The sequence below is a fragment of the Haliotis asinina genome, chromosome 14 (assembly GCF_037392515.1).
Source record: "Haliotis asinina isolate JCU_RB_2024 chromosome 14, JCU_Hal_asi_v2, whole genome shotgun sequence".
Taxonomy (NCBI): Eukaryota; Metazoa; Mollusca; class Gastropoda; order Lepetellida; family Haliotidae; genus Haliotis; species Haliotis asinina.
In genome coordinates this window covers 35,152,720-35,180,718 of record NC_090293.1, presented here as the reverse complement: position 1 = coordinate 35,180,718, position 27,999 = coordinate 35,152,720, and the positions used below count along the sequence as shown (strand labels likewise).

The window sequence follows — 27,999 nt, the reverse complement described above, 5'->3', positions numbered from 1 at the left end:
AGTAATGTAGTTATCAATAATCAAAACAATACCATTCAGATTCTGTTATCATTTATTTTGTCATAGATGACAAATGACAAACATCAAAATGAGTACATGATCAAGTTGGTGTGAAATTTACAAGTGGTACTGAACAGCGTATTTCATGCAGCATGGGATTAGACATCCTGCTAACCTTTGAGTTATCTCCTTTGTTAAAGCTTTCTCCCTGACATAGTTCTGAATTTACACAGACATCTGCTGTAATTCAGAGATTGTCAAATCATCTTATGTAAGATGTTAATAAGTAATACAATTCATTGTTCTGAGTAGCAACTGTTGGTTTCAGTCATAGGTGCATTTACACAAGGGAGATAACTCTGACAGTTATTATACAGCAGCCATAGCTACTGAGTGATTGATCCTGATAAGGTTAAAAACATGCTGAAGAATTTTATCATCATTCAAGAAATCAGAACCAAAAATACTAACATTCATTTACACAATCTTCTTAATTAATGATAAAATTCACAAAATGTCCTGCCTACAACACTTCTGTCCTACATGGATCATACATATATTATACACTACGCTTACTGACAGGTACTTGCTGATTGAAGCACTAGCATTAGAAAATAGGATTATTTGTATACATACAAGGTATCTATAAAATAACAAATCTGTACACAACAAGAATATTAACAAAACTTAGCCATAGACAAGCCATACAATCATATGATTTCCAAAGACTTAAATATTGTTTATCAAATATAAACACCTAAGTGCAGCCCCTACACAGCTGGCAGACAGTTCTGGGACAATTGAAGCACAGATAGGTATCAGAGGGAAAGGAAATGTCTCACTAACTACACTGTTAATGTGTGTCTGGCTGTCACAATTCATTACTTCTGTTTATAGCTTTGAGTTCTTGTGATGCAACAAGTTTAAATAACTTGGACTCACTGAAGAAATATTGATCCTAAGTCACTATATTAAATCTGAGACCATAACTGATCTGATGTGAATGACTTAAATATGCCACAATGAACATTCTTTGACATCCAGGCTTTCCTGCATCCTCTGCAAGTGATTCTTCCTGGCACAAGAAAACTTTGATTGAAATTCAGTGCAAAGTGCTTTCTAACTTGTTTAAAAAGAGATAACTGACAGAATGAGACACTTGAATTTGTGAGTGAACATGCTCTTAAACTGTTACTGGCAACATTCAAGATATTCAAGATCAGCATGGTGACACCATGAAAACAGGATCTTAATAGTGTAACCTTTTGTTGATGTTAACATATTGAACAAAATATTATGTACTCCTTTTCTTATTTGTAGAATAATCATGGGTCATTATTAACTGGCTGTGTATGTTAACGTAGCATCAGCCCTGCTGTATATTTGGTTTCAACACGTTTCACCTCCACATGTACACATTATATACATATTCACAGCCCTTTCAGTATCGTTTGTTCCTAGTTTTACATTATTACAATTTTATTCACTGCCCCTAGAAACTGTATTACATTTCTGCAAGATGCCCTTAAACATATATCTTTTCACAACATCTGCAAATAATGTTCACATCTGAAGAGTAAATCAAATCACAGTTCCAGACAAATATACTACATAGATCTACCAGCAGAAACTCCCACAAACAAACTATTCTTTTTATCAGGAATGTGCAAGGGAATAGATTCCCAATTAAACTGAACATCACCACTGACAGTTTGCAAGGTGTACTTACTGGGCCTTAGGAAACCTACATCCTACAAAAGTGAAAACATCCATGAAAATAGCCTGAGAGCCACAGGACAAGCTAAAGCTGGAACCCGAAATTACACATGCAATGTTACACTGCAACAATCATGTCAATTCTTGTCATTCTGATCAGTGCTGTGGGTACTCGTCACTCATTCATCACAATTATGACATCAGTAAATTATTGACATAAACAATAAAATGAAATTAAGAGTTTGTTCAAATATGAGCAAATGCTTGGCAATAACATTACCTGTACAGCGAGACAGAAGTCTCGACACAATATACACACAACATGAGATGGAACAGTGTTGACAGTCTCATGATGATGGGTGCAGATGAACAGGGCTGCCTCGTAGCAAATGGCCGCAAGGGCACATTACAGCAGCTGCAAGAGCTGCAATGCAATAGAACATAAGGATACAGACAGCAACAGTCAACACTGTTTCCTGCTGGATCATGACAACCTTTGAGATGCTGTCTTAAATTTGGGCCATTCAAGAAACACACTTATACCACTTGTCCAGCATCATGAGTAAGTGAGTATGGTTTTATGCCACTTTTAGCAATATTCATGCATAATCCCAGGAACATCAGAACTGGGCTTCAAACACTGGACCCATCTGGCAAATCGAACCTGTGTGTTCAGCTTGATGAGTGAATACTTTAACCACTAGGCTACCCTACTGCCCTTCATCCAGCATCATGAGCTATGATACAGCCCTGTGTGGTCCAACCCCTAATGCACAGTTGATTAACACAGCACACACCTGACACAGGATTACAACCAATGACAGCATCAGTATTTACAATCACTTTCTTCTTGGATTAATATGAACTTATCAACCGCAATGAAACACTAAATGATTCACCTGGGCGATCCTCTACATTTCTCATGAAGCTCACACCTGACAGTCAGTGGTTGCTCGTAAAACCAATCTTCCGCCATTTTTGGATCACATAGACAGTATCTTGTCATAAGGTGAGCAATGTTATACCTTATCTATAACAATGAACATACAACTAACAGGACTACTTCTGTACAAGGGAAGCTATAGTTTCGGTGCATCACAATCTCTATACATATGATGCATAAACACAATTCTTAGCATAGTCTAAAACACTGGAGAAACAGACTCAGTTCTTTTGGAAGTAATCCAGCAATATGTTCACATCAATTACAATTTACAAATTTCAATTTCATTGTGAATGGTTCAGAGTATTAATGCACCTATATAAGAAACACAATAATTTAGGGTGTTTTGTCTCATTTTGCTATTCACTGAAACAAACAACACTAAACCCTATTTTGTTGTGCCTGTCTGACAGCAGGCATCCATTTGTCCATACAAACTTAACACACACAAACCCATCCACTAACGGAATGAGTCAAACACGCTGATAGAAGTTGTCTCCCCTGACTTGCACATCCCCCACCCTGTGAGTACAATGTAATACATCACAAAGAGTGGATTTAGGAAACTTGATGCTTATGTCATCACATTTTGGACTCAGAAATTTCATATAAGTCTACAAAGAGTAATTTACACAGCAAAAACTCAATGAGGGTTTTATCGGCCATACTTTCCACATGTATAAAATGTACAGCATTACAAATGTTCACTGAGACTTACTGACTAGAATCAAAACAAAATATGAGTACTCTCAGAATAGAATAGCTAAAATCTGAGTTGTACAACAGATGCATGAGTTTCAATCTGGCACAAATGCCTTATCACATATCACTTAGCATTTTCACATGTACAAATCCACCCCCCACCCCTGCCCAAATCCACCCTTGTCCACACTAACAGTTCTGATGTGCTATGGCAGTTCTACATGCTGTGACAATGCCACCGTCATACCATCACAATATCTTCTGTTATTAACATCATTCTTTATCTTCCTCTTAGCGATATGATCGTTAAGAATCTTCCCCTTCATCATCATCTTCTCCATCCTTCTCTGGCGTACTGTTCTCTTCCACAGGGCTGGGTTTCAACTTGGCGTTGTCACGTTGTAAGTTGGGCTGGTGATGATGCATGGACGACTGGTATGACCGCTTCACTTTGTCTGCCCGTCGGAATATTGTGATCTCCTGAAATAATTGACGGTGTTGGAGTCTCTTTCAGCAATGTGTAGGATGAATATATGGATGAAATTACTAATGTCTAAATATTTCTGTATCTGTATAATTGTCCTGCAAAACATATCATAGTCATGTTTCATGCCAAAAACATCTCTGAAAAAGTAATAAATACCTTGAAAGAATTGTTCTTAAAATACATTCTACCTGTCTGCCAAATAGCTCAGAGCGGAGTTTAGCTGGTGACCTTCACACCAAACTACCCCAACATCTCCCAATCTCCCTAAATATTAGCTATATGACCCATTCAAGACCTAAGATTAACGCCTGTCACACACCTGCTGTTTGAAATACCGTCTCTCTTCCTCATCAACTAGCACCAAGTTGAGATAGTAGCGAACAGAAAACTTCTTGTTTATATCTCTCATAGTTGGCGTCAGCTCATACCCACTGAGGAACAGCCGGATGGGTATTGACTCTCCTGAAACATCAACAGTCAGATCATAAGTACTGACTCCACTGAAACATCAACAGTCAGATCACAGGTACTGACTCCACTAAAACATCTACAGTCAGATCACAGGTACTGACTCCACTAAAACATCAACAGTCAGATCATAAGTACTGACTCCATTGAAACATCAACAGTCAGATCATAAGTACTGACTCCACTGAAACATCAACAGTCAGATCACAGGTACTGACTCCACTGAAACATCAACAGTCAGATAGGTACTGACTCCCCAGAAACAATCAATCAGATAGCTACTGACTCCCCTGGAACATCAACAGTCATACAGTTACTGACTATAATGAGATATCAACACGTTTCTGTGGATGGTGTAACTGTACTTCAAAACTCATGATCAAGTCTCATGTGGTAATCTGCTCAACCTTACCTCGAACTGGTGCACCATCCATAATTTCATATTTTGCTATGGTTTCATTCTCGTTGAATGTGTTGGGACCTGAAACAGATCATGAGACATGTGTGTAGTCCCGTCTTATCATGGTCAACTAAAACAAAAATAACTCTCTGCATCTAGACTTTCTAGTTCTACAGTAGGTAAATAACATCATACAGTACTTACATAGCCAGGTTCATCTTAAACTACCTAAACAAAACTCTGCTCACTATGATATTATAAGATATTAGGTATGAAAGAAATGTTTTTCCTCAAAACTTGGCCTTATACAGTTTCAAAGGATAACACTAGATGACATACAAGTCATGCTAAACTGCGACTTAACATGAGAATCAAATAATCAGTAATATAATATCATCTTTCAGAGTGGGTGACAGTTTCCTGATTCTTGGTAAGAAAAGTATGAATATTTTAATGGCCGAGATAAACAAGTTTACATGGGAAAATAATGTACACACCTTAGCATCTAAACATATTTCAGTTTACAGTCAAAAAGATCAGAAAGGAGAGTGCAAGTGGGAACAAAATATTCCGTTACATTGTCAAGCAGTGGACAGTTGATAGTCAGGATAGAATAGGATTCATGCTTTGTTTCTGAATTAAGTCTGCTTTTAGAAAGTGGTATAGTCAAGGAAAGGCTGAACACTGATGGAGTCTTCAACTGAGAGGGAAGTTGTTTCAAGAGGCTGCTGATGACTACGGCTGCTTCATTTCACTCAGGCCTCGATTTGATTTGATTTTGAATGTTGGATCAATTTCAATATTTCAATTCAATTCTTCATATATAAGTAAAACCATCAGATTTGATTAAACTCTCACATTTGGAATCATTCATCAGCTTGGTGATGTGTCCTATTAACAATTCTTATTGGATAATTAGAGCAGTGTCATGTTCCACCTTATATCAGCGCTTGAACCTCCTCAAAATGGTGTCAAAATTACGTTCTTGCTGTGTGGAAATAACTTAAATAGATATTTCAAATACTGAATCCAAACCGTTATAATGGTTGTTGTAAATCGAAACTAAGGTGTCAGATTCAATTTCCAATGAATCAAACCAAATCATTGCAGCCCTACTGATGACACAACTTCACATTTGTTTGGAAAAACACTTCCAAATTTGTTAACAGTACAAAACTGCAGAGTGCCAGAGTCATCATGATTCACCCATGTGATACATTCCTCTTCCCTTCACTTAATGAGAACAAGGTCTGTTGCTTTCACCATGTTCATAGGTATGCTTATTTTGTTGTCTGTTTCAGACTGCTGTCACTTATATTTGTACCTCATAATGAAAGCAACAACAAATTGAGCAGTGCCTCGTCTCTGGGTAGGGAGATGCTTAAGATGGTTACATGTTGACAATCTACAATACAACCCAGGGTGCCAATGTTCAAAGTAATCTTAGCGCTAAGATGACCTTAACTCCCATATGATAACATAGGCTTAAGGCAGTCTTAGTACTAAGGTTGTTTTGTACAATGGCACACAGGTCTGTGGTACTTGACACGTAAGACAAACAGTGTACCTGTGCCTGTAGTCTCTCGTTTTATTATCTGAATCTCCATGTGTTTGATCTTTATCCGCACAAGCAGGAAGTAAATCTTGCCAACTATGACATCTTTTAAATGATACCTGCAATCAGACAGACACTGACGGCACAACGTCCATGCAGACTGACAGGAAGCTGCTACCACATTCATGCTACACAGTTCAGGGTCCTTCATCAACTACATCAACTACCACTACAGAGAACATATCATTAGCATATCAAACCCATGTGTTCAGAGCCTAGCTTTTGTAATATTCTATAACTTGTGGACTCGGGAAGTCAAAGACTGCCAATTCATACCTACCCCCAAACCCATAACTGAGAAAGTTATGATATTTTCTTGCCTATTACAGTTCTTTACTGTTTGCACTAGACAGCAGTTTGTCAATTGTCACTATTAACAGAAACTCTTACTTTACAAAACTGAATTTTCAACACAGGGAAAGTTATATTACAGTACACCATGATGGTGAATGACAACTGGGTCTGATGACAGTGAAGAACAGAGACAATCAACGTGATTTTGAGATTAAGAATTAATCCCAAGAATTAATCCCAATATCAATTCTATTAACTGTATGCCTTCCCTCTCATATACAAGTTACTGAAATCATGCCCCCTCAGTCCCTCTCACTCAACCAACAATAACAAACCCTTCAGTATCACTGAGAGGTATCACTGAAATGAGGAGTCTTGTTTTGTTTTTCCCAACATAATTACATATTCAAAGCAGTTCTCATGATTGAAGGAAGTTACAGCAATTCACAGAGGATCCCAAAATGTGTAACACAAATGGTACACAAAACAGAAATAAACTTGCAATACAAAAACAAAATCATAAACATTGATAGTGAAAACCTGAACCGAATAGATGAATATAGATGATGAACACATGCTTTGATACACGACAGTATATTGTCCCACATATCTTCTACTGCGTCACATGACAGATCACATCGACAACCGATTGGATCACATGATGATCATACCTGCACCTGTTGACTCTCGACGAACTATTGCAAGCTCCATGTATCGAATTTTAATTCTCACCAGAAGGAAGTAAATTTTCCCCACAATTACATCTTTCAGATGATATCTTCATGAGGCATGAACAGAGGATGAGAGTAAATAGATAATAAATAATAAAATTAATCCCATCATGACAGGTAAGTTATTAACTTCTAGATCACAAAAATGGATAATACTACCAGAAAAACAAGATTTGTGCTCCTTTAATGAACAGTATGTGATAGCAGTATAAGCCTGCAGACTAAATGTCCTCTCAATTCATTCCAAAATGGTCAAAATGCAGTAAATAATATTTATGAAGTTGAAAATAGACATCTTCATGCCATGAACTTTGACTGTTACGCTGCACTCAGCTATACTCCAGCTACATGGCGGCGGTCTGTAATTAAGCAAGTCCAGACCTGACAATCCAGTGATCAACAGTATAAGAATCAATCTACACAACTGGGATATGATGACATGTGTCCACCAAGTCAGCGAGTCTGATCACCTGATCCCATTAGTCGCCTCTTATGACAAGCATGGGTTACTGAAGACCAACTCTAAACCCAAATGTTCAAGGGATGTCCATGCATAGAATGTGAAGGTGATGGGTACATACTTTGACTTGTTGTATTCAAACTCTATATGAAGACAGTCTTCAATGCCCACTTCCATTTTTATGCTGTTGTTCATGTCCGGGTACTGAGACAGAGTGTGGACAACAATGTCCTGTTCTTTCACAATGTCCGTTAACCGCTTCACAATAGTCACACGCAAAAAATACCTGTGTAAAAAGGTAATAATTATGAGCGAACAGAAGGTTTGTCTCAACGAGTAACTAAGCCAGTCATTCTGTCAATGATTTAACCTCTCACAGTTTGGAACAAACACAGATTACTGGGTTCTTCATTCAGTCTCACTAGCTTAAGAAAATATATCTGATGAAATCAAAGAGAGAGAAAAAAGCCTAGATTGATGTAGGTCTAAGCTACTGACCGCTGGTACAACTAGACTGCTACCAATTAGTTTCCACCATTTTACAGAAAGGCTAGCCACACCTACCTTAGCCTAACATTTGCCCCTGTGTATGACTCGTATGGTTTTTCCACTTGTTGAAATTCAAAGTTGTAGCTGGAATTGTGTGTAAGCTCGCCTGGCCTGGCCAGCTCCTTGACCAGTGATGTGAACTCATGGTGGTTTCCACGGTCATAGTACAACTCTGGAATAGGACAAAAAGTAACATCAAGCATGAAGTTAACTAGGAATTAGCCAGTCAAGATGGATTTCCTTTCTCTTTGTTTAGTTCTAGGAGAGTCTAATTTGACTGAACAGTCATAGGTTGCTCAAAGGTCAGCTGACACTACCATCTGCTAGGGCTTGTTACATTCAGTATACCAGTGTAATGAATAATAATAAGTCTACTTAGACTGGTTCTCGGACAGCTTCTGAACCTATGACTTTGTATGACAAAGAGTTATTGCTTTCGTTTTGTGAAGGGTAAGTTTGATTAAATCTTGTCTCACCTATCTGACCAATAAATTCTATCTTAATCCCTTGGTGCTCCAGCTTGCTACCTGACTTCTTCAGTGTCACATTCACCTGGAAAATAGACTACCCTCTAATTTCACACCATCACAGGTACATCCATAAACATCATAAATCTGTCAGGTTGGTATGGCAAAATGTTTTATCTTACTGCCAGAATAATAATGCAACTAAAGCAAATTTAACAATAGGGCTGCAATGATTTGGTTTGATTAATTTCAGTTTTCAAATACCATTACTACCATTTCGAATCAAAATTTGAATACTTATTTCCGTTATATCCACACAATTCAATTAAATCAGCTTAAACAGTTTCAAGCAGACATAAGACAAAACAAAAACTGGTGTTAATAGACATAGTCAAGTTGATGATATATTTCATGCTTAAAAGGCCAACTCTGAAAGTTAAATGAAATCTGATGTTTTAACTTGTATAAAGAATCAAATAAAAAATGATCAAATGAAAGGGTCCAGTATCGAAAATCAAATCAAATCAAGGTCTGGATGAATCATTGCAGCCCTATTTAACACACTGAGAAACCAATTTGAAGAAGCTCTGGAACACCCTAAAAAAACTACTGAATGTACAAAAAAGAACTTCCATGTACAATCTTTCTAGTAAGCAATGATATAGCAAAAACAACAATCTATGAAGTTTCCGTTACTTTCAAAAACAAGCAGAAACTTCAAACTGATTCTACTCAAGAACTACAGAGACTTGAAGGTATGAAATGATAAATCTCACCTTCCCTGATACGGTCTCTCCATCAAAGTATAAGTAGTACCACTCTTTCTTCCCATCCTCTGTTTTGATCTCAGCTGTTTTACGGGAGTCTTGACCATCAAGAACTATGTCAACCTCGGCGCCTTGGCCGAATCCAAAGAAACTCTAAAACAAAATGTAAATATTCACTTTACTTACTACAATAGCTGTCAGATATAGACAATTTCAAATCCCAAGCTAACGATATAGTCCACACATGTATACATAACATATTCTCATCCAAATTTGAAAATGATTCATATCATTTACTGTAGCATGTGACAAAGAGTATCTACCACATCTATTTCCAAAGACTGATCACAACAAAAACATGAACAAAGGTTGATGGTTTGGCTTATCTTATCTAAACAAAACCCATTATTTTGATACTGATTTTAAGGGTCAAATTAGGACCTCGATAGAAATCACCAACCCACCAGCCCCAGTGTCTGACTGAATATTTCACAATGTCTTTGTATGAAGTTGGTAATAGTGGCATGTCACACTTGTTTGCTGTTTAGAAATCTTATGTTTTTTATCATATAGTGTTAATAATTTCAATGTCAATTATAAGAAATGTTAAATCTGAAATGTTTGTTTAATTTTAGTCTGTGGGGGCCTGTGAATTTTCATTGGGTCAGACAGACATCTGAAACTTACAGAACCCAATGTCCTGTTACTTTGAAACACCATCGTGAACACGAGTACATATTCCATTCTTGCATATCTCACTTTAATTAGTGCTCAAGTAAAATATGCTCAGTGAAAATATTGTAAATCTTCATTCATTTTTGGTTCTGGTGATATCCATGGATAACGAATTGAATTCATGAAGGACTACTGTTTAATTCACTGAATGTGCGAGTGTATCGTAACAACGTTACTGACTACTGAACATAATCTAGCCTTTAATTAGCAATTATAATATAATTCTATGGCTGTTTCCATGCATAACCACGCTCAAAGCACGCGATCTGATTGTATATTACCTAGACTGTCTGCGACATGGGAGAATAGTTAGAGAGAGTTAATAGTTAAGTGAGTTATCCCACCGGGTACCCATTTCCTGCTGTGTGAACAGAGGCAATTTTGAACAAACAAACTTGCCATCAACATTACTGAAGTACATCAAACGGTACATTTGATATAGTCATATCTAACTGACATATTCACAAAGAGTATTTTATCATTGCTTGGGATGTTGATGACTTTGTCTTGTTTTGATTTCTACATGTACATGTTGCCTCCTGTTAACTAGTGGGATGTGAATCAGGAAGTACACTTTGCACCTTGTACATGTTGATTTAAGTTTGAATTTATTGATTAATTCTGTATACATAAGAAACAATGGCATTCAATTGTTAGAACACTTTTAGCTGTTCGTGCAGTGTTCACGAATAGTGTCTGACCCTCTGAGAAATCTGGCAGATTCACCAGTAGTCGGACAGAAATCACCAACCCGCCAGCCCCAGTGTCTGACTGAATATTTCACAATGTCTTTGTGTGAAGTTGTTGTTTGTGGCATGTGACCCTTGTGTGGTGTTTAGAAAACTTATGTTTGTTATCGTATAATGTTAATAATTTCAATGCCAAATGTTTCAAATGTTAAATCTGAAATTTTTGTGTAACTGTATTCTGTGGGTCCTGTGAATTTTCGGTGGGTCAGACAGAGATCTGAAACTTACGGGACCCAGTGTCCTGTTACTTTGAAGCACCATCGTGAACACTGCTAATATGCAGTACATCTTTGCATGACACAACTACAAACTTCTATGACTTCCATCAAGGTAACATCAAAACCTGAAAATGATCATTAGGACTCTTTGTCACTTCAACAGACCAATACTACAGATATAATTTGTAAGCTCCAATTTGCTGAACACATCCCAGTATAATCAATATGCATCAGCAGGATGTCACTCTTGAAGTTCCACAGACATTTGAGAAAAACGTGGCAGTACCTCCAGCATGTGTGAGCACTCTGTCCTGTGTCAGTTGACTCTGCTATCCTGCTATCCAGTTGTTTTGTATACGATTACATGCAAATAGGTTTTATTTGACATGTTTAACAAGATACATATCATGTTGTGACACCATACATTATGACATAGTGTGACTATCACGAGCAGAAAACAATTTGTGTGGGTATTATCAGTGTTCAAAATAAGCCCTTTCCTATGGCCCATGACCAATAAATTGCATGTCAGGCCTGTTATTTCAAATGTTTGTCATGTGTACAGATCCTGCCAGCATTAGGTAATGCTTACATGTCCATGTATTTGCAGCTTCTAAAGTACATGGGTCCTCATGGCAGCCTGGCAATTGTTTTTACTTTAAACATCTGTGAGGACATGACTTTGATGAGATAGGACTCATGAAGATCCAGGTTAGTATTAGAAAGAATGCTTGCCCTAAAATGCGACTAATGGATCAAGCGGTCAGACTCGCAGACTTGGTTGATACATATCATTGTATCCCAGTTGCATAGATGGATGCTCATGCTGTTGATCACTGGATCATCTGGACCAGACTTAATTATTTACAGACTGCCAACACATAGCTGGAATATGAGTGCGGCATAACACTCAACTCACACACTCCATCCATAGACAAATTTCAGAGTAAGTGAACTATTAGTGCTCTTACTTCATGGGATAAAGATTTCTATTTTCAACTGCGGTGTCAAAATTAAAAAAAAAACATTAGCACTAAATGAATGGTAACAGGCCAAGGATCAATTTGCATGTGCCCAATTTTACTAAACAACCTTAGCACTATGACCGGCCACACGCATCCAAAAAATCGAACATAATTAAAACACAATCATCACTTATTCATGACATATAATATACATTGCTGCTTGTTCAAAAACAAATAAACAAAATTAAAAACATACAATCGTGATCCAAAAGTGCAATATTTTGTACTTGGGCTTACTTCCCTCGAAACGAAGCCCCCCACCGGAGACTGAACCAAGTCATAGCGGGTGCATGTGCACTTAAGTGTAACGACGGCTTCCGATTGGCTGGTTCATTTGCTGATACGCTGAGGGTTCATTTTGTGTACAGAAAGATGATCTGTTTTATGGGCATTTTAGAATTATGGCGAGTCACAAGAGAGTAAGATTCTTTATGGAAGTTCTTTTATTGTACTTGATGCATCGTTTCAGTACGGATTCATATACCGTTGTCAAACAAAATCATATACACTGTGAGAAGTTGTTATCCATAAAGAATGTATATAGAGATGTTGGGTTTTATAAATACATGTTCTCTGAATTTCTCTGAAATTGCGGTCGAACCAATAAAAAGTCATCTCAGTAGAGATGGTGAACTAATGCATGGCTGGAAACTGTCATTCTCCCAGATAGGTTTATTTGTTACGTTAAAATTATATATTCAGAGACTAAGTTACAGTCTTGACCAATAGTGCATACCCTAATAACTGAACACTTGATACCACATGTGAGTGAGTGAGTGAGTTTAGTTTTACGCCGCACTCAGCAATATTACAGCTATATGGCGGCGGTCTGTAAATAATCGAGTCTGGACCAGACAATCCAGTGATCAACAACATGAGCATCGATCTGCGCAATTGGGAACCGATGACACGCGTCAACCAAGTCAGCGAGCCTGACCACCCAATCCCGTCAGTCGCCTCTTACGACAAGCTGAGTAGCCTTTTATGGCAAGCATGGGTTGCTGAAGGCCTATTCTACCCCGGGACCTTCACGGGTCTGATACCACATGTTACTCTCTCTGTTGTTGGTTAGTGAGAAAACATTTACAGTCATTTCACCAAAACTTCTCCCATAGTGGGACGAAAACAAGCCAAACATTGATAATAAATCAAGACTGTGTCACTATCTGTTCAAGTTCATGTATGAAAACAAGAGTTTGCACTTACTGAAAATGAGGTGAAAATGCTATGTTTAAGATTAGCCAGTTATTTGACGCTTGGAAACTTACTTAAAATGAGGTGAAAATGCTATGTTTAAGATTAGCCAGTTATTTGACGCTTGGAAACTGCCTATTTGACCTATGCTCTGAAAGGTTCGATATAGGTTAAACATAGCTCTCTGCCTCACAGCCACTTTAGAATACATTCAAACAAGTGGGCAGGTCTATATTACTTCATCTGGATCCTTCTTCTTGATTCATTTTTATCATTTTTTGGTTGTTTTTTTTTCAAAAGCTTTGTTTTTTTCAGATGTATCAGTGGGATCAAATTCCAGCCTAGCCATGGTTTAAAACTACGGACAATTATCCTAATTATCGAGAAATTACATTACCATATAGATTGAACAGAATCTTCCAAGGCTCAGACATCAGATGTGTACAATTACCGTAATCAAACCCAAGTTACTCTTAAAGATCATTAGATATACTCTACTGACACAAAAAGGAAGGAACAAATGTTTGGAATACAGCCATCACTGAGGTTACAGTGACAATCATACATACTGACAAAGTATGAAGCATGACCTGCGTCTGGCACATGTCTCTAATAGATGAACTATGTGTACCTATGCATGCTACAGGAGAATTCGCATTCACTGATCATATTGAGCCAAACAGGACCTCATCCTGCTCTGTGGGTCATTAATTATATTTGATGGGAAGGCTCAGAAACTCTCTTCACATGAGAAGAGCACAATGAGGAAGGTTCTCAGATGGAGACTGTATGCTAAAGATAAAGTATCTGCCAATGTTCCCTTTTGTGCAGCAGCCCTTCAGGCCGGATGGTAGGCAATGGTAAGGACAACCACAGCAAGAGAATCTATGGCAGGCTAGCATGGTGTCCTGCAGGTATTGCCCAACATGTTACACACAAGACATTGATCTACATGCCAAAAATTAGTACTGGAAACAATTGTTGTCACTACAACCTCAGTTCCTGTATTCTTTTATTGCATATACTTCAGTCTGTAGCTTTCACCAAAGCTGAAGCCCATATCTAATAAAACTTCTCATAGTCCAGTAGTGAGTGACCGAGGGAATGAGTGAGTTTAGATTTAAGCTGCTTACAGCAATATTCCAGCTAACAATATTGAAGGGGACACCAGAATGAGCTTCATGTGGGGAACTGAAAGCACAGTATTTGTGACCACAATCCCCATTGCCTCGCAAGATCAGCTTGTGTTAGTCCGTCAATGTTTGTAATTATTTACACCGAAAGTTATCAATTTTTAGAAAATGGGAAACTTGTGAGCTTTCTCTTCGTCAAAGAACAAAAGTATTGATTAAACTATAAAAAAATATTTCATTATGAAGAAAATATTAGACTGGGTACCACTCGACGTGGTGTGCTTGAAAGTCAACAACGGCCATTATTTTCGACTCCGTGCCGAGAAATTTGGCGATCACATTTTTAATTCGCTGGCATTTCACTTTAAGGTACATATACATATAGAATTTCTAATATTTAAAAAAGCTGAGAATCAGTGCATTCCATACATAATTCATATGGCACATAAATCCGACTCGTTGAATAATTATTGCAAGTTTTATTTGGAGATGTCGTTATCCTGCACTCCTGTCGAATGGGTTCGACGGCAGCATTGAGAGGATTAACATGTACTGAAAATAATGAGTGAAAGAGTTTTGTTTTACGCCACACTCAGCAACATTCCAGCTATATGGCGGCAGTGTGTAAATAATTGACCAAACAATCCTGTGATCAACAGCATGAGTATCTACGCAACTGTGAACCAATGACATATGTCCACCAAGTCAGCAAGCCTGACCACCCAATCACATAAGTCACCTCTTAAGACAAACATAGTCGCCTTTTATGGCAAGCATGGGTTGAAGGCCTATTCTACCCCAGACTGACAATAATGTGTGAGTTGGGTTTTTAGCAATAAAAGCCGCTTTTAGCATTAATTCAGCAATATCACGGTGGGGAACATCGGAAATGGACTTCACACACTGTACCTATGTGGGGAATCCTACCCTGGTCTTAAGCATGACAAGCAAACACTTTAACCATTAGGTTACCTCACCACTCCAGCACTGACAATATCGCCAAAACTTGCAAATGCAAGTGGACTCGCTGCCAGTTAGCGATGCTCACTTTGATGCTCGTAAAGGCTGTTTCCAATCAGCGCGACGGAAGATCCCGAGTTGATTCGGAATGTGGTGATGATGACACGAACAGCGATGAAACAGACCAGGCCCACCTTCGTTCACAGAGGCCAATATGGCGCTACAAACTTTGAAGAAGTTTCTTGTGTCACAGAAGACAATTGACATGTCTTCTTTCGCTGACTTGAATGAGGCTGTGGGACATATGCAGTTGGCCAAGCATGCACAGAGTAAGATCACTAGCTTTGTAGTGAAAAGAACATAATATAAACTAGTAGGAATGTGTAGTACTGTGTAGTGTGTTTTATTGTTCTTTCAATGGGATTTTCGTGAATAGCGAACTACGGATATAACGAACTAATTTCAGTGGTCCCATGTAGTTCGTTATAAAAGTATTTTACTGTACTGATATACTGTGAAAAGGCACACATTACTCTACCACATTTACATGGACCTTTTTTCAAGATGAACTATCAAAATCCATTTATCAAGTGACTACTAGAATACAAAAGAGCAACTTGCAACACACAGTACATACAGATTGATACAATTAGAGTGAACACAACTCCTTGGAATTTACTGATCACGTCTTGCATACCAAATAGCGTCAATGTACCAGAGCAAAAATATCAGGATGTTCAATCAGCTCTAAAAATGTTTATGAGCAATTGTTAATCTTGATGTCTCTAACAAGAGATATAACAAACTGAAGCCTTGACTTGAACCAAGAAAAAAGTATTAGTTCTTGTGACTGTACATATACTCTAGGGTGAGAACATCAATGTGTTGTCTGTAAACTAGAGATGTCAACTCAAAATCAAAGCATCTGTAGATCCTGAACATCAGTGTCCTGCCAAGAAACTATTAAAGCTGGGATAGTGACACCTTCAGGATACATTCAGGTCATTATCAAACTGTATAGGGACCAACTCAGATATATCATATAAAAACTGAAATTTGACATGCAGTATTCCTACATCAAAATGGCACAAACATATACAGGAGAGTTCACATGGATCCTACTTATATGTCAGATTGCAGCAGCAACAACATCCCATATATGTCTTATATTCAGCTTCACCATTGTTCACCCGTCATCACTTGTGATAACAATATGAACATGTCCCAGGATACTTTCTTTAAGATTAGAATATAGCTTTGTCAGTGAGTGAGTGAGGTTTTACATCACTCTAAACGGGAACCAGAAATGCACTTCACACATTGTACCCATCTAGGGAATTGAACCCTGGGTCTTCCGCGGAAGAAGCAAACTTTACAACCACTAGGCTATCCCATCATCTTTGAATTAACAATAACATGCAACCACGTTTTTCATCCTTCCTATTGTCGCTGTCAATTGCATTGTGTGGATCATGGTGTGCATCACTATTTAGAGGTGCATGTTATTTCAAGTATACAACAATGTGAAATACTTGTGAATACACATCACAACACATTTGGTAAATACTGGTAACTAGCATTTTTTAAAATCATGCACATCTTCATCTAGCTCAAAAAGATTACACCAGAGGGAGAAACTTAGAAGTCTAATCAAAATACAAACAAAATACAAATAAACTCTTACTTGTGATAAAAAAGGTGAAGCTGTTGAAACCAATTTCCTGTATAATGTCAAATTCTTTACCTGTTGCAACATAGCAACATCCAACAAAAAATTTATAATTTTTATTCTGGCTGAGAGTGAGAACGAGTTACAGATTATATGTTCCATATTGCAGTGAATATCACAAAACAAGAATGAATTATTACACCAATAAATTATGAAACAAACATCAGGCAAATACCCTGGCATAAAATAATCAGTGTCAACAGAAGGAAAATCTCTTAATAGTTTCAAAACAACAACCGCCTCTGCTACTTGCAAAAATGTAAAAGCTCAATTCTGATATATTTATTTAGACTTTCAGCCAATGCAGGGAGATAACAGCACCATAGGCAGATAAATCAGGATGTTTCCATTCTGTGATTGAACCAGCTGGACACATGACACCTTAAATCCTTTGAAATTAACCCATCTAGCTGTATCTTAGTCTGGCGTTCTGGAAGTTGGTGATTCAAGAATAAAGCGTAAAACGCCTTTCACTTGAAAATGGTAAAAGAACCTACATTAAAACATTTCTCTACACGCAAGATGTTCTCTCCCATAATGTTGTGTACTGTATTACTAAATGCACCAAATGTTTTACTGAGCTCTTTAATATTCATCGTTGATATGTCCAGGGCATACGTTCCAATGAATCTCCACTATACCCTGGATGCATCTGAATTTATTAACTCCCTTGGCTGGCTTTTTAACCAATCAGGTGTCTACGATGGGAAGTTAAATGAAGCAATCACAAGTCACTTTTGCATTTTAAATCATCTATTCAATTAAACTTGGCAACACAAACCATGCCGAGGTCCACTGGAAGAGGTAGGAGTTCTTGTGTATATTTTTTTAAAGTTTTGGGCCTGTCAACGTGTCAGTATGACTTCCCCAAAATCTGAGCTGCACTGCGAACAAACCTTCGCAGATGCAACCGCTATCTTTGTTGACACTGGCAGACTTGGTTGTAACGCTGGATTTGGCTGGCTACTGTAAGAGGGCAGAGCCAGCAAAGGGAGGTAATAGAATTATCGGTAGAAGCACCCACGGTTTAATTGCTTCATCCAGGGTATAGTGGAGACTTATCAGAACACATATTTTGGAGATATCAAGGATGTTTAATATTATGTGTCACTACAAATTACTGTATCCAGTGAAGACCCTGCTTCAGCAGAAAACGAAATGTGAGTGAGTGAGTGAAAGAGCATAGCCTCGAACAGTCTTTAAAATACTGAAGTTAAATTCACAGACATATAAAGATACATACATAGTAATGTGCCAAAGTTGTGGAATGGGTTGATTCAGTTAACAAGACCACTGTCAATGAGTTCACAATGCTTTTAGCAATATTCCAGCAATATCATGAGAGGGGAAACAAAAAAATGGGCTTCACACATTGTACCCATGTGGGGAATCGAATCATCTTTTCTATCAGGAGCAAATGCTTTAACCACTAAGCTACCTACCACACCAACCCAACAAATCCACACACATGAATAAAACATAATTTTTTTTACTGTGGTGTCGGAAGCACCACAGAGCTGATTTCAATGTGGTATTACCCAAATCAGTCAATGTATCCTTCAGCTAAACTGTACATGTATACATGTCCTTTTTTCCATTATGGTTTGGAAATTACAACTTATTCAACATGCTCTAAGAAAGAGGACATTATTCCAATATCTCCTATCAAATGTGTTTCATGATGCAAACCAGTGGCAAAAATATATTCAGTTTCGTGTTTTGACCTTTCACTTTCATATTCCTCCCACCTGAATGTATGTGTGGAAAAATGTCTCATCTTTCACACAGTGTTCTAGATTCTCCTTTGCAAAGGACTGTAATTATAGGGATCAATTTGGTTGAAACCACAACTAACATAGGGATGCAGCTTGATAGAAATCACTGGACAGTGATGAATGGCAGAACTATTTATCAGGTGCATCAGATTGTAGTAATAATGATTCAGTGAGGTTTCTTACAAACTGAGACAGAAATATGTAGCAGTAAGAAAATATCATGAAGCATCGACTGTGCATCAACTTGAAGATTGAGGAAAGTGACATGGAAGATACAGATTGTGCCGCAACTCCTAAAACAAAGCTACAGGATGAATGGGACCTGGAGATCATACTAATGGGTGTTATAAGGAAATACTATACATTAATACACTAGATAATCGATAGTAGTTTCTCAACCTGATGAAAAAAACGTTTTCATGATAGACTAGACTAGCTATTCTAGCTATTCAGTGTTCAAAATAAACTTTGTCAGGAAGTAGCAAGTACTTGCTACCTGGTTTAAACATAGGTAGCAAAGTACCTTACCTGATAGCAGCACTTATTCCTATTGCGTAATATACATCATATAATATTATCAGCATACTGGTTATCTCATGTTATATAAAAAACATCACCTTTTCTTGTATTAGTGTTTTATCACCCATTTGCTTCAGGAAATGCTCATTATCAAACATTTGATGCAAGTAATGTTATGCTTCTTCACATGTGCATATTGTGATGCGCAAGTGACCAAGGACATCTTCAATGAGCATTTTGGGGAAATGAGAATACCATTATTGGTATTTTGAGTGTAAGTGCACAAGTGGCGATCTTTCCTTCGAAAATGACAGCTAAATGATGAACGTAAACATTGTCTTCACTAAAAATTACAAAGTAGCAAGTTGTTGCTACTGTAATAGCAAATTTGCTACCTCAAAGCATTAATTTTGAAACCCTGTTTACAGTTGCTGATCATGTTTTTCTTCTAACGATGCAAACAGGAAGCATAGTAGTACATTTTGTACTTTCCAAACAACTAACATGAGGACTTATCACCACTTCTGAACTGCTCATGTTATTCACCAAATATGACATAAAATTCGCAAATATATTACTGTCTTTCCAACCCTGACATACTGAGCACCTTTAATAAATGGAATTTATCTAAAAATGAAATTCAAAAGAGCAAAATCTACTGTCAGTGTGAATGTTGATGAAAGCTGACATGAGCTGATTTTGTTGACATTTTAATCACCTCACTCAAATATTTCTAATTGTCAAATTGTCCTGCATGGATGATATGAGTGAGTGTGTGAGTTTAGTTCTACGCCGCACTCAGCAATATTCCAGCTATATGGCGTCCGTCTGTAAATAATCGAGTCTGGACCAGACAATCCAGTGATCAACAACATGAGCATCGATCTGCACAATTGGGTACTGATGACATGTGTCAACCAAGTCAGCGAGCCTGACCACCCAATCCCATTAGTCGCCTCTTATGACAAGCTGAGTCACCTTATATGGCAAGCATGGGTTGCTGAAGGCCTATTCTACCCAGGGACCTTCACGGGTCGCATGGATGATATGAAATCGTATTTGTGGATATGTCTATTGAAAGGAAACCATAACATAACTCACATCAGATCATCTAAGTTTTATCCAAATGAACAGATATGCAACTGAACCAGCATTCACCACTGCAGCTGACAGCCAATTGTGCAGCAATTCAGTCGATGACCTCACTCACAGACAAGAACGTAAAAATGGTCAAATGGTCCTGTAGTTATCTTTTGTGTCAAAGTTTATGCAAAACCATAAAGAATTATTGCTTTGTTATTAAAAACACAAGCTGTAATATATCGGTCTAACTTTTTAGGATTAATATGAAAGTTACACCCCTACTATGTCTATCATGTGAGATCACCACCCCCACCCCCACCCCCAACCCCGCAATTACTATGTTAGAGAAACCATTTTTCTACTGATTTGGAATTTTGTTTACTTCCAGTGGAAACGTTTTTGATAGCCACGATCTTTCAGAAAATGTCGTTCAGAAAAACAACAAATTTGATATGTTCAGATGTATGCATGCGCTATAACGAGGAAGTGACAATAAAAGGTCAATAGCCAGTATTGATTCTGTAAGCAGCTATTCTTCCTACTTTCTCACATTAACCAATGATTACTATGAACATGAGAAGCAGTGACTTGTAGCATGAAGAAGTCCACCATGACCTGGATAAATAGATCTCTGATTATTGTTGAACTTGAAAATGGTGGCAATATCTGCCTTAAACTCTGTTACAGAGCAGTAATATGTTGTTGTGAGAAAGTACTACAGTTCTAACTTTGGCATACCACCTCATGACAGTACTGTCTACACAAGTGAATACAAGATCGTTTTCATCACACATGAAAAGGCTTACACAAAATAAACACAAACAGTGTTACAGGAGTCAAACTCACGATGAACTGACTGGCTACAAATCAGAATGCCTACCAATTCAATAAAACACATAGCATATAAACAGGGTTGTTCGATGCAATCCTATCATCATTACTAGGCTATCTTCTAGTTCTAACACGGAAGATCATCCTGAGCCTTCACGTAAGTAACGATAAACACTCAACATTTCACACCTAATTAGCATTCTATATACCCAGGGTACATATTGTAGCATACATATGTGCATGTTTTTGGCCACTCGTGCTGGTAAGCACTGACAATGCCATTTTGATATCTGTAATATTGTCGACTGCAAGGCAATCACATGACCAAACACCACCTCCTCTCCTCAACCTGACGAGATCCGCAACCTCATCTTCGTTCAAAATAGAAAGCATCGTTAATCTAGCTCAAAATTCACATTTACAGGTATTATGTCATGCCTTCAGGACAGTTATATCCTAATTTATTTCGAAAATAAGTATATTTCAAACGTACCATTTTGGAGAAGTGAGCCTCCCCCGTCCTCCTATCAAAATAATATGGCGGACAAAGTCACAGTCATCCGTGATCTTCAGAAATTATGAAAATAAATTGAAAATATTTATAACGCTGCACTCTGGTTACGAATGTTTTGACTTTATGCGTACCATTATCAAATAGTATTTTAAAATAACACGTTAATACATGAATATTAATTAAGCGGAAGTTTACGGTATTTGGCGGAAGCTGCCATATTTTCAACTGACGTGAGAACAACGACAGCGCTTGGTGAAATCGGCAGAATCCAACGCAAAGTTCTCGTTTGGAGCAGGAGTAGATATTTGTTATTTGTTGAAAGGTATTTGCATCAACTGAATTTGGTTCAATTTCTGAATTTGTGTGTTCCAGGAAATTTATCTTGAACCAAGGAAGCGACACACTCCCAGTGCCATATTAAGACGCCGGCTGAGATGAACTCTGTTCGGAAATATTGTCTAAGGGGAAACTTGTTAATGATTATTGATGTGAAAATTGTGCGATCGATTAATTCGTCCTTTAATTATTATAAATTGAAAGAACGTAATATATACATTACGCAAAGTTACTTGTTAAGTGTATTTTCATGGCTGCTTTTATGTCCTGTACTAGACAAACGGGGGTACAATTGCAGAATACCGGGTATCTTGTGTCTCGTCACCCAAACCGTAACGCAAACCCTAAATTTTACCTTAACCTAAACCAAATCTTTACTCTAACACTAATCTAACGTACACTTGCTTGCTTGCTTTCAAATATGGCAGAAGGGGTATTCTCTTATTATTCCCAAATAAGGTCTGAAGGAGTCGCTACTACTGATGTAAAAATTGTTGATCTCTTTAGCATGTTTAGGGATTGCTTCACAAAATTGCTTTTAGTTTTTGTCAAGGTTTTTACTGGGCGCAGCATGCAGAAATTTGAAGGACCCCTAAACTAAAATCAAGTGCAACTTTATAGACGCAATATTTAAAAATTATTTTACAAAAGATTTCTCAAGTAATATGTATGGTCGTCTGTTTCCCTATATCAGTGGCTTTCCATTCAATAAGGTGATGCAACAGCAGAAAATACTTTGGTTTTCAACGCTTTGTATGAATAACGTGAGGCGATTTGTTTGATGGCCTTTATCATTCGAGAGCCTTAAACATCAACAAAATCATTGTACCCTTGCCAAGAGTATTTCGCTGTTTTAGGAAGTGATTTATTGGATAAGCATTAGTTTCTAACAACGCTTATTTCCCGCAGTCTGCTATAAGGACCGCGATTGGTCAAAATTGTGCAAGTCACCAAAGCCAGGCAGTCATTACAGCAATGGATACATACATTTGGACGAAAGTTTGGGGTGAAATCCCACTATTCTGATCATGATAGGCAAAACGTAACCTATTATACATATGTCATGGAACTTAGTGGACATATCGTGCTTGGTTATGGCCTGTGACAAAAATGTTTCATGCATGTAATATTTTAGCATTACACATCGCTTCTAAGCATAAACGTCAGGGCGATGAAAGGCAAGATGTCAAATTTAACAACATGATCGCTCATAAAAGATGGAAACAGTAACTTATTATGTATGTATTACAACTTAAATGAGTACCGTTGTTGATTTTATTCTTGGATTTATTCCTTTTGTTTAATTTTGTCCTTGAAACATCATTACTTTTCTCCTTGACAACTTTGATGTGGACCTGTTGCCTAAGCACGTGTCCAAGAATGTTCTTTTTTTCAGTAGAAATGTGAAAATTATTTTATAATTCTAAACCGGTTGATAATATTATATAGTCATTTGAAAATTAGAAAAAAATCAAATATTAGTTAGGTTACACCATTTATATATAATTATGATGTGACTACTGCCAGGCTGGTGTCAGGGGACTCATGGTATCTTGGCTGGTTTTCAGACCTACAGTGTTGAATGGGTTAAAGTATTGTCAGTGTCTCTTGTCTTATGTAGTAGTTAACATCATTCACATTTAATCAGTCTGAATAACATTGACAATAAACATACAATACCGAAAGGTGATGTGGTGTCATCTAATATTGCTGTATGATATTATTATATTTTGTTTCCAAGCAATAGTCAAGTAACATTGAAAGTAGCGATATTATAACAAAATCATTATCAGAGTGGAAGCATCAATGATCATTGATTTCATGCATGTCTTAGTTTGATGAACTCCCAAATTTGGAAATGGATTTTGAAAAAAATATGCCATGAGTCCCCAGCATGTTCGATGTCAAACAATGGCAAAGAAAATATATGAAATAATGAAACTACTTACTGACCCATATGTAAAAAATATCTTTTATGGTACTGCCAATTTTAGAATAACCGTTAAATAATTTGTTCTTCTACTTGGCAGAAAGCAACAACAGGATGTCTGTTCAGCCCAACCACACTGTGTACATCAACAACCTTAATGAAAAGATTAAAAAGGATGGTAAGCATTCGGATTGCACGTAACATGTAATTTTGGGGATGAAACTCTTGGTAAAGTACAAATTCTAGTACCTTAAATATCTAATCTAGAATCCATTGATTCAAGTAAATGATTTCAAAGTGTCTTGAAGATGTTTATTATGAAACACATTGATAGTCAGTATTTACGTTCTTACTTGATTCAAATCGATGTTGTGTAGAGCACATGCTACCTTCGTACTCTGAGTACTCCATGACTGATAGTGATAAGAAAATGTGATGGTCAAGTAATCCATTAGTGATGGGTCAGAATTGGGTCAGTGTCAGTATTGCTGTGAATAGGTGGTATTTCTGTATTTTTGATGAATGGAGTATATTTTCCTGTTTTCAGAGCTCAAAAAGTCATTGTATGCCATCTTCTCCCAGTTTGGTCAAATCCTGGACATCGTCGCTCTGAAGACACTGAAGATGAGAGGACAGGCCTTTGTGATTTTCAAAGATATCAACAGCGCTGCTAATGCTATGCGATCAATGCAGGGATTCCCCTTCTATGACAAACCCATGGTAAAAACAGTTACATGATCCAAATGAGGACTTCTCACTTTAGTCAGGGAGAAGGTGTAATCATGGAGATGGACCACTAAATAAGGTGGACAGCAGACAAGTTTTGGGGACAAATCAGTTTTGACATGAAACTCTCATTATTTGAATTCAAACGTATTCCTCCTTCACTTAATTCAATTTGCACAGAACCCCAAATTTGCCTGTTTGAGAGAGTCCATTTGCATTTGGTCACCAATCAGGTTTTGACATGTGCTTGTGTTGTCTTTTTATTAACTGTTTTCGTCTTGCTAAGCTTTCCTAATGAAAGTTAGATACATTCAAAGGATTTATGTTACATTTTTGTTGCAGAGGATACAATTTTCTAAGAGAGACTCCCATGTGATTGCCAAGATGAAGGGGACATATGTTGAAGAACCACGTAGGAAGAAAGATGATGATGAAGCCCCCCGCAAAAAGAAAAAAACACAACAAATGAAGTAAGTTTTAGGGTACATAGTGTTAAAACATAACATTGCTATGTAAATACAGTCTCCGAAAATTGAGGTCCTTTACAAGTCTTCCTGAATTATTATTGAGCCTTGATGTGTTGCAGAGTTGCACCAGCCCAACCCCCAGCAGCACCTGTTGCCCAGCCAATGGCTCAGCCACCTATGCAGCCTGTTGCAGGTGAGTACTGGAGGAAGTATCTCCACTTTTACTATTCCGGGGGAAAAAATGTTTTACTTTGGAATTTAATGTTGGATGAAATTCATGTGGTTTTTTTTATTAGTTTGACCACTCTATTGAAACTAGTCCTGACCCATTAAAACTCAGTATTGAAGAAATGACAGCAGTAGCTGTTATGCTTCTCACATTGTCTCTTTTTGTTGCAGCTGCTCCTGCTGCCCCATCCACTGCCATCCCAGAACAGCCCCCAAACCAGATTCTCTTTATCACAAACCTACCAGAGGAAACCAACGAAATGATGTTGTCCATGTTGTTCAATCAGTAAGTACTCCTTTACAATCCATGTTAAAGCCTTTGTCAGTGGTATGTTGTATAAGTTACAATATTTATGACAATCTTACACTGCATATATATCATGTCTCCAGTCATGTATTGAAAATGGTCAACACATCTTGGAACATATGTAACTGTTTTCTCACCTTTTTTTCAGATTTCCTGGGTTCAAAGAAGTTCGTCTTGTTCCGGGCAGGCACGACATTGCCTTCGTGGAATTTGAGACTGATGTTCAGGCTGGTGCTGCTAAAGAGGCTTTGCAAGGATTTAAGATTACACCAAGCAATGCTATGAAAATTTCATATGCAAAGAAGTAAAACATTTTTCAATATTGGCCACCATTCTGCAGTGGGACAAATGACCTTTCCAACAAGACTTTCTTGGATTGTTGCATGAACAGGCTATATGGTGTGTTTCAAACCCTGACTGTGGAATAGTGTCATATTGCCAGACATAGCTTGATGGCTGTTGTTTCAGTCTCCATTACAGGTACGGAAGGATGCGAGGTTGGTATGTGAGAGGTACAGTACAGACATTTTACTTGTCTGTTGTCAGCATTGCACCTTGGTTGGCATCTGCTGGCATTGCACAACCCGTCTTCAGATGCCAACATTGCACTCGAGCTGACAAGCAGATGTTTCATGATATTTTATCATTTATCGTCAATAAAACATTTTTCACAATCTGAAATGTTGTAATTTATCTGGGCTTCATGTGGCCTGTGGTCTAGCCCAGACTTCATGGTGCTAAATAGTTTGACTGTTCCTCACTGGCAATTTTTGTTCAGAATGATAGTAAACTCCTAAGTGTAACGGGACTGAGTGAAGGGAAAACAAAACTGATATTAAACTTTCTTAACATTGAAGTTCCAGGCTGAGAGGAATACTCAATCAACAATGCCAGAAAGGATGGTCGTAAAGTTCTCCAATAATGGTCTTTGTGTTTGTATGATCCTTGTCAGTTCCTCATGTAGCCACTGTTTATAATATAGAATAATATCTGCTAGTTATCTGGCAATATGAAATTCATTTCTCAGTTTTTTAATCCTCTGCCATTCATATGAAGTGCCCACATCACTTGCAGATTTTGAAGATGATCTCTCACTTGAACTCTTGAGTCCCATCAATGCTTGATGAATGAGGATTCTTGTAGGTGCTCCTTTGAACTATGGTAATGTTTCATTGATGTCATGAAATAGCTGATGATACCTGTAGAACAGTCCACCACACGGAAAAAGGGTTAGGGAACTAGAGAATCTTGTGAAATTCTTTGTTGCAACATTTGCATATGAAACGGCAGGAGTTAATGTGTAGACTTGTCAGACTACTGGTCACCAGCACCGCACCAGATGTTCCTGACTCTCCCTATTTGTAGGGTAGGGACATCTGATGATTTGATGGTACCGGTGGGGAGTCAAACTCCCCTTGTCACCATGGTCTTTGGATTGCTTTTGTCAGACAAGGTCAGTTGGCTATTAACTGAGGTTATGGTCAGTTTTAGCACCAGTGTTGACATATGTGGCATGTGTTAGCTGAAAGTCTAGTCTGCCTTTATCCTGAAACGTTAATATTTGGTACCGTTGTCATTAAAATCAGTTCAGAAAACATAATATTACGTTTATGATAATTACATCCCAATGTGCTTGGCGCCTTGGCATGTATTGAAGTATGATCACTGTTACCAAAATTTTGAAAACTCGGAAATTGCCTCAGTCAGCCAAATACTGTAGTTACCGATGTGACTGTTCATGATTATTCTCTCAATATAGATATCTGAACCATGCAACAGTTCCAGCAGATGACATACAGTATACGGAAAATGAATGCTTCATAAGGCAATCTGAGTGTTGAATCTGAAAGTACAAAGGCAAATTCGGTAGATTTATATTCAGTCTAAGTAAACTTATCCTCAGTGCTTTTCGTTACACTCCACTACTGAGTCTAACAAAAC

At 37.7% G+C, this 27,999-nt stretch overlaps 2 protein-coding genes across 2 annotated transcripts; one reads left to right on the top strand and one right to left on the bottom strand.

The window, feature by feature from the left end:
* Positions 1–34: 34 nt before the first annotated feature.
* On the bottom strand, positions 35–22,119 carry LOC137261058 (vacuolar protein sorting-associated protein 26B-like). The gene is made up of 9 exons (XM_067798723.1): positions 22,044–22,119; positions 9,609–9,752; positions 8,842–8,917; positions 8,381–8,537; positions 7,938–8,102; positions 6,284–6,390; positions 4,729–4,797; positions 4,168–4,310; positions 35–3,841 (listed from the first exon to the last, which is right to left on the bottom strand). Exons 1-9 carry the CDS (start codon positions 22,044–22,046, stop codon positions 3,668–3,670), a joined length of 1,038 nt encoding a protein of 345 aa, XP_067654824.1. The 5' UTR covers positions 22,047–22,119; the 3' UTR covers positions 35–3,667.
* A 126-nt stretch (positions 22,120–22,245) lies between these two features.
* LOC137261370 (U1 small nuclear ribonucleoprotein A-like) lies at positions 22,246–26,734 on the top strand. The gene is made up of 7 exons (XM_067799111.1): positions 22,246–22,386; positions 24,431–24,508; positions 24,878–25,050; positions 25,399–25,526; positions 25,643–25,716; positions 25,923–26,037; positions 26,207–26,734. Exons 2-7 carry the CDS (start codon positions 24,445–24,447, stop codon positions 26,364–26,366), a joined length of 714 nt encoding a protein of 237 aa, XP_067655212.1. The 5' UTR covers positions 22,246–22,386; positions 24,431–24,444; the 3' UTR covers positions 26,367–26,734.
* The last annotated feature ends 1,265 nt before the right edge of the window (positions 26,735–27,999 follow it).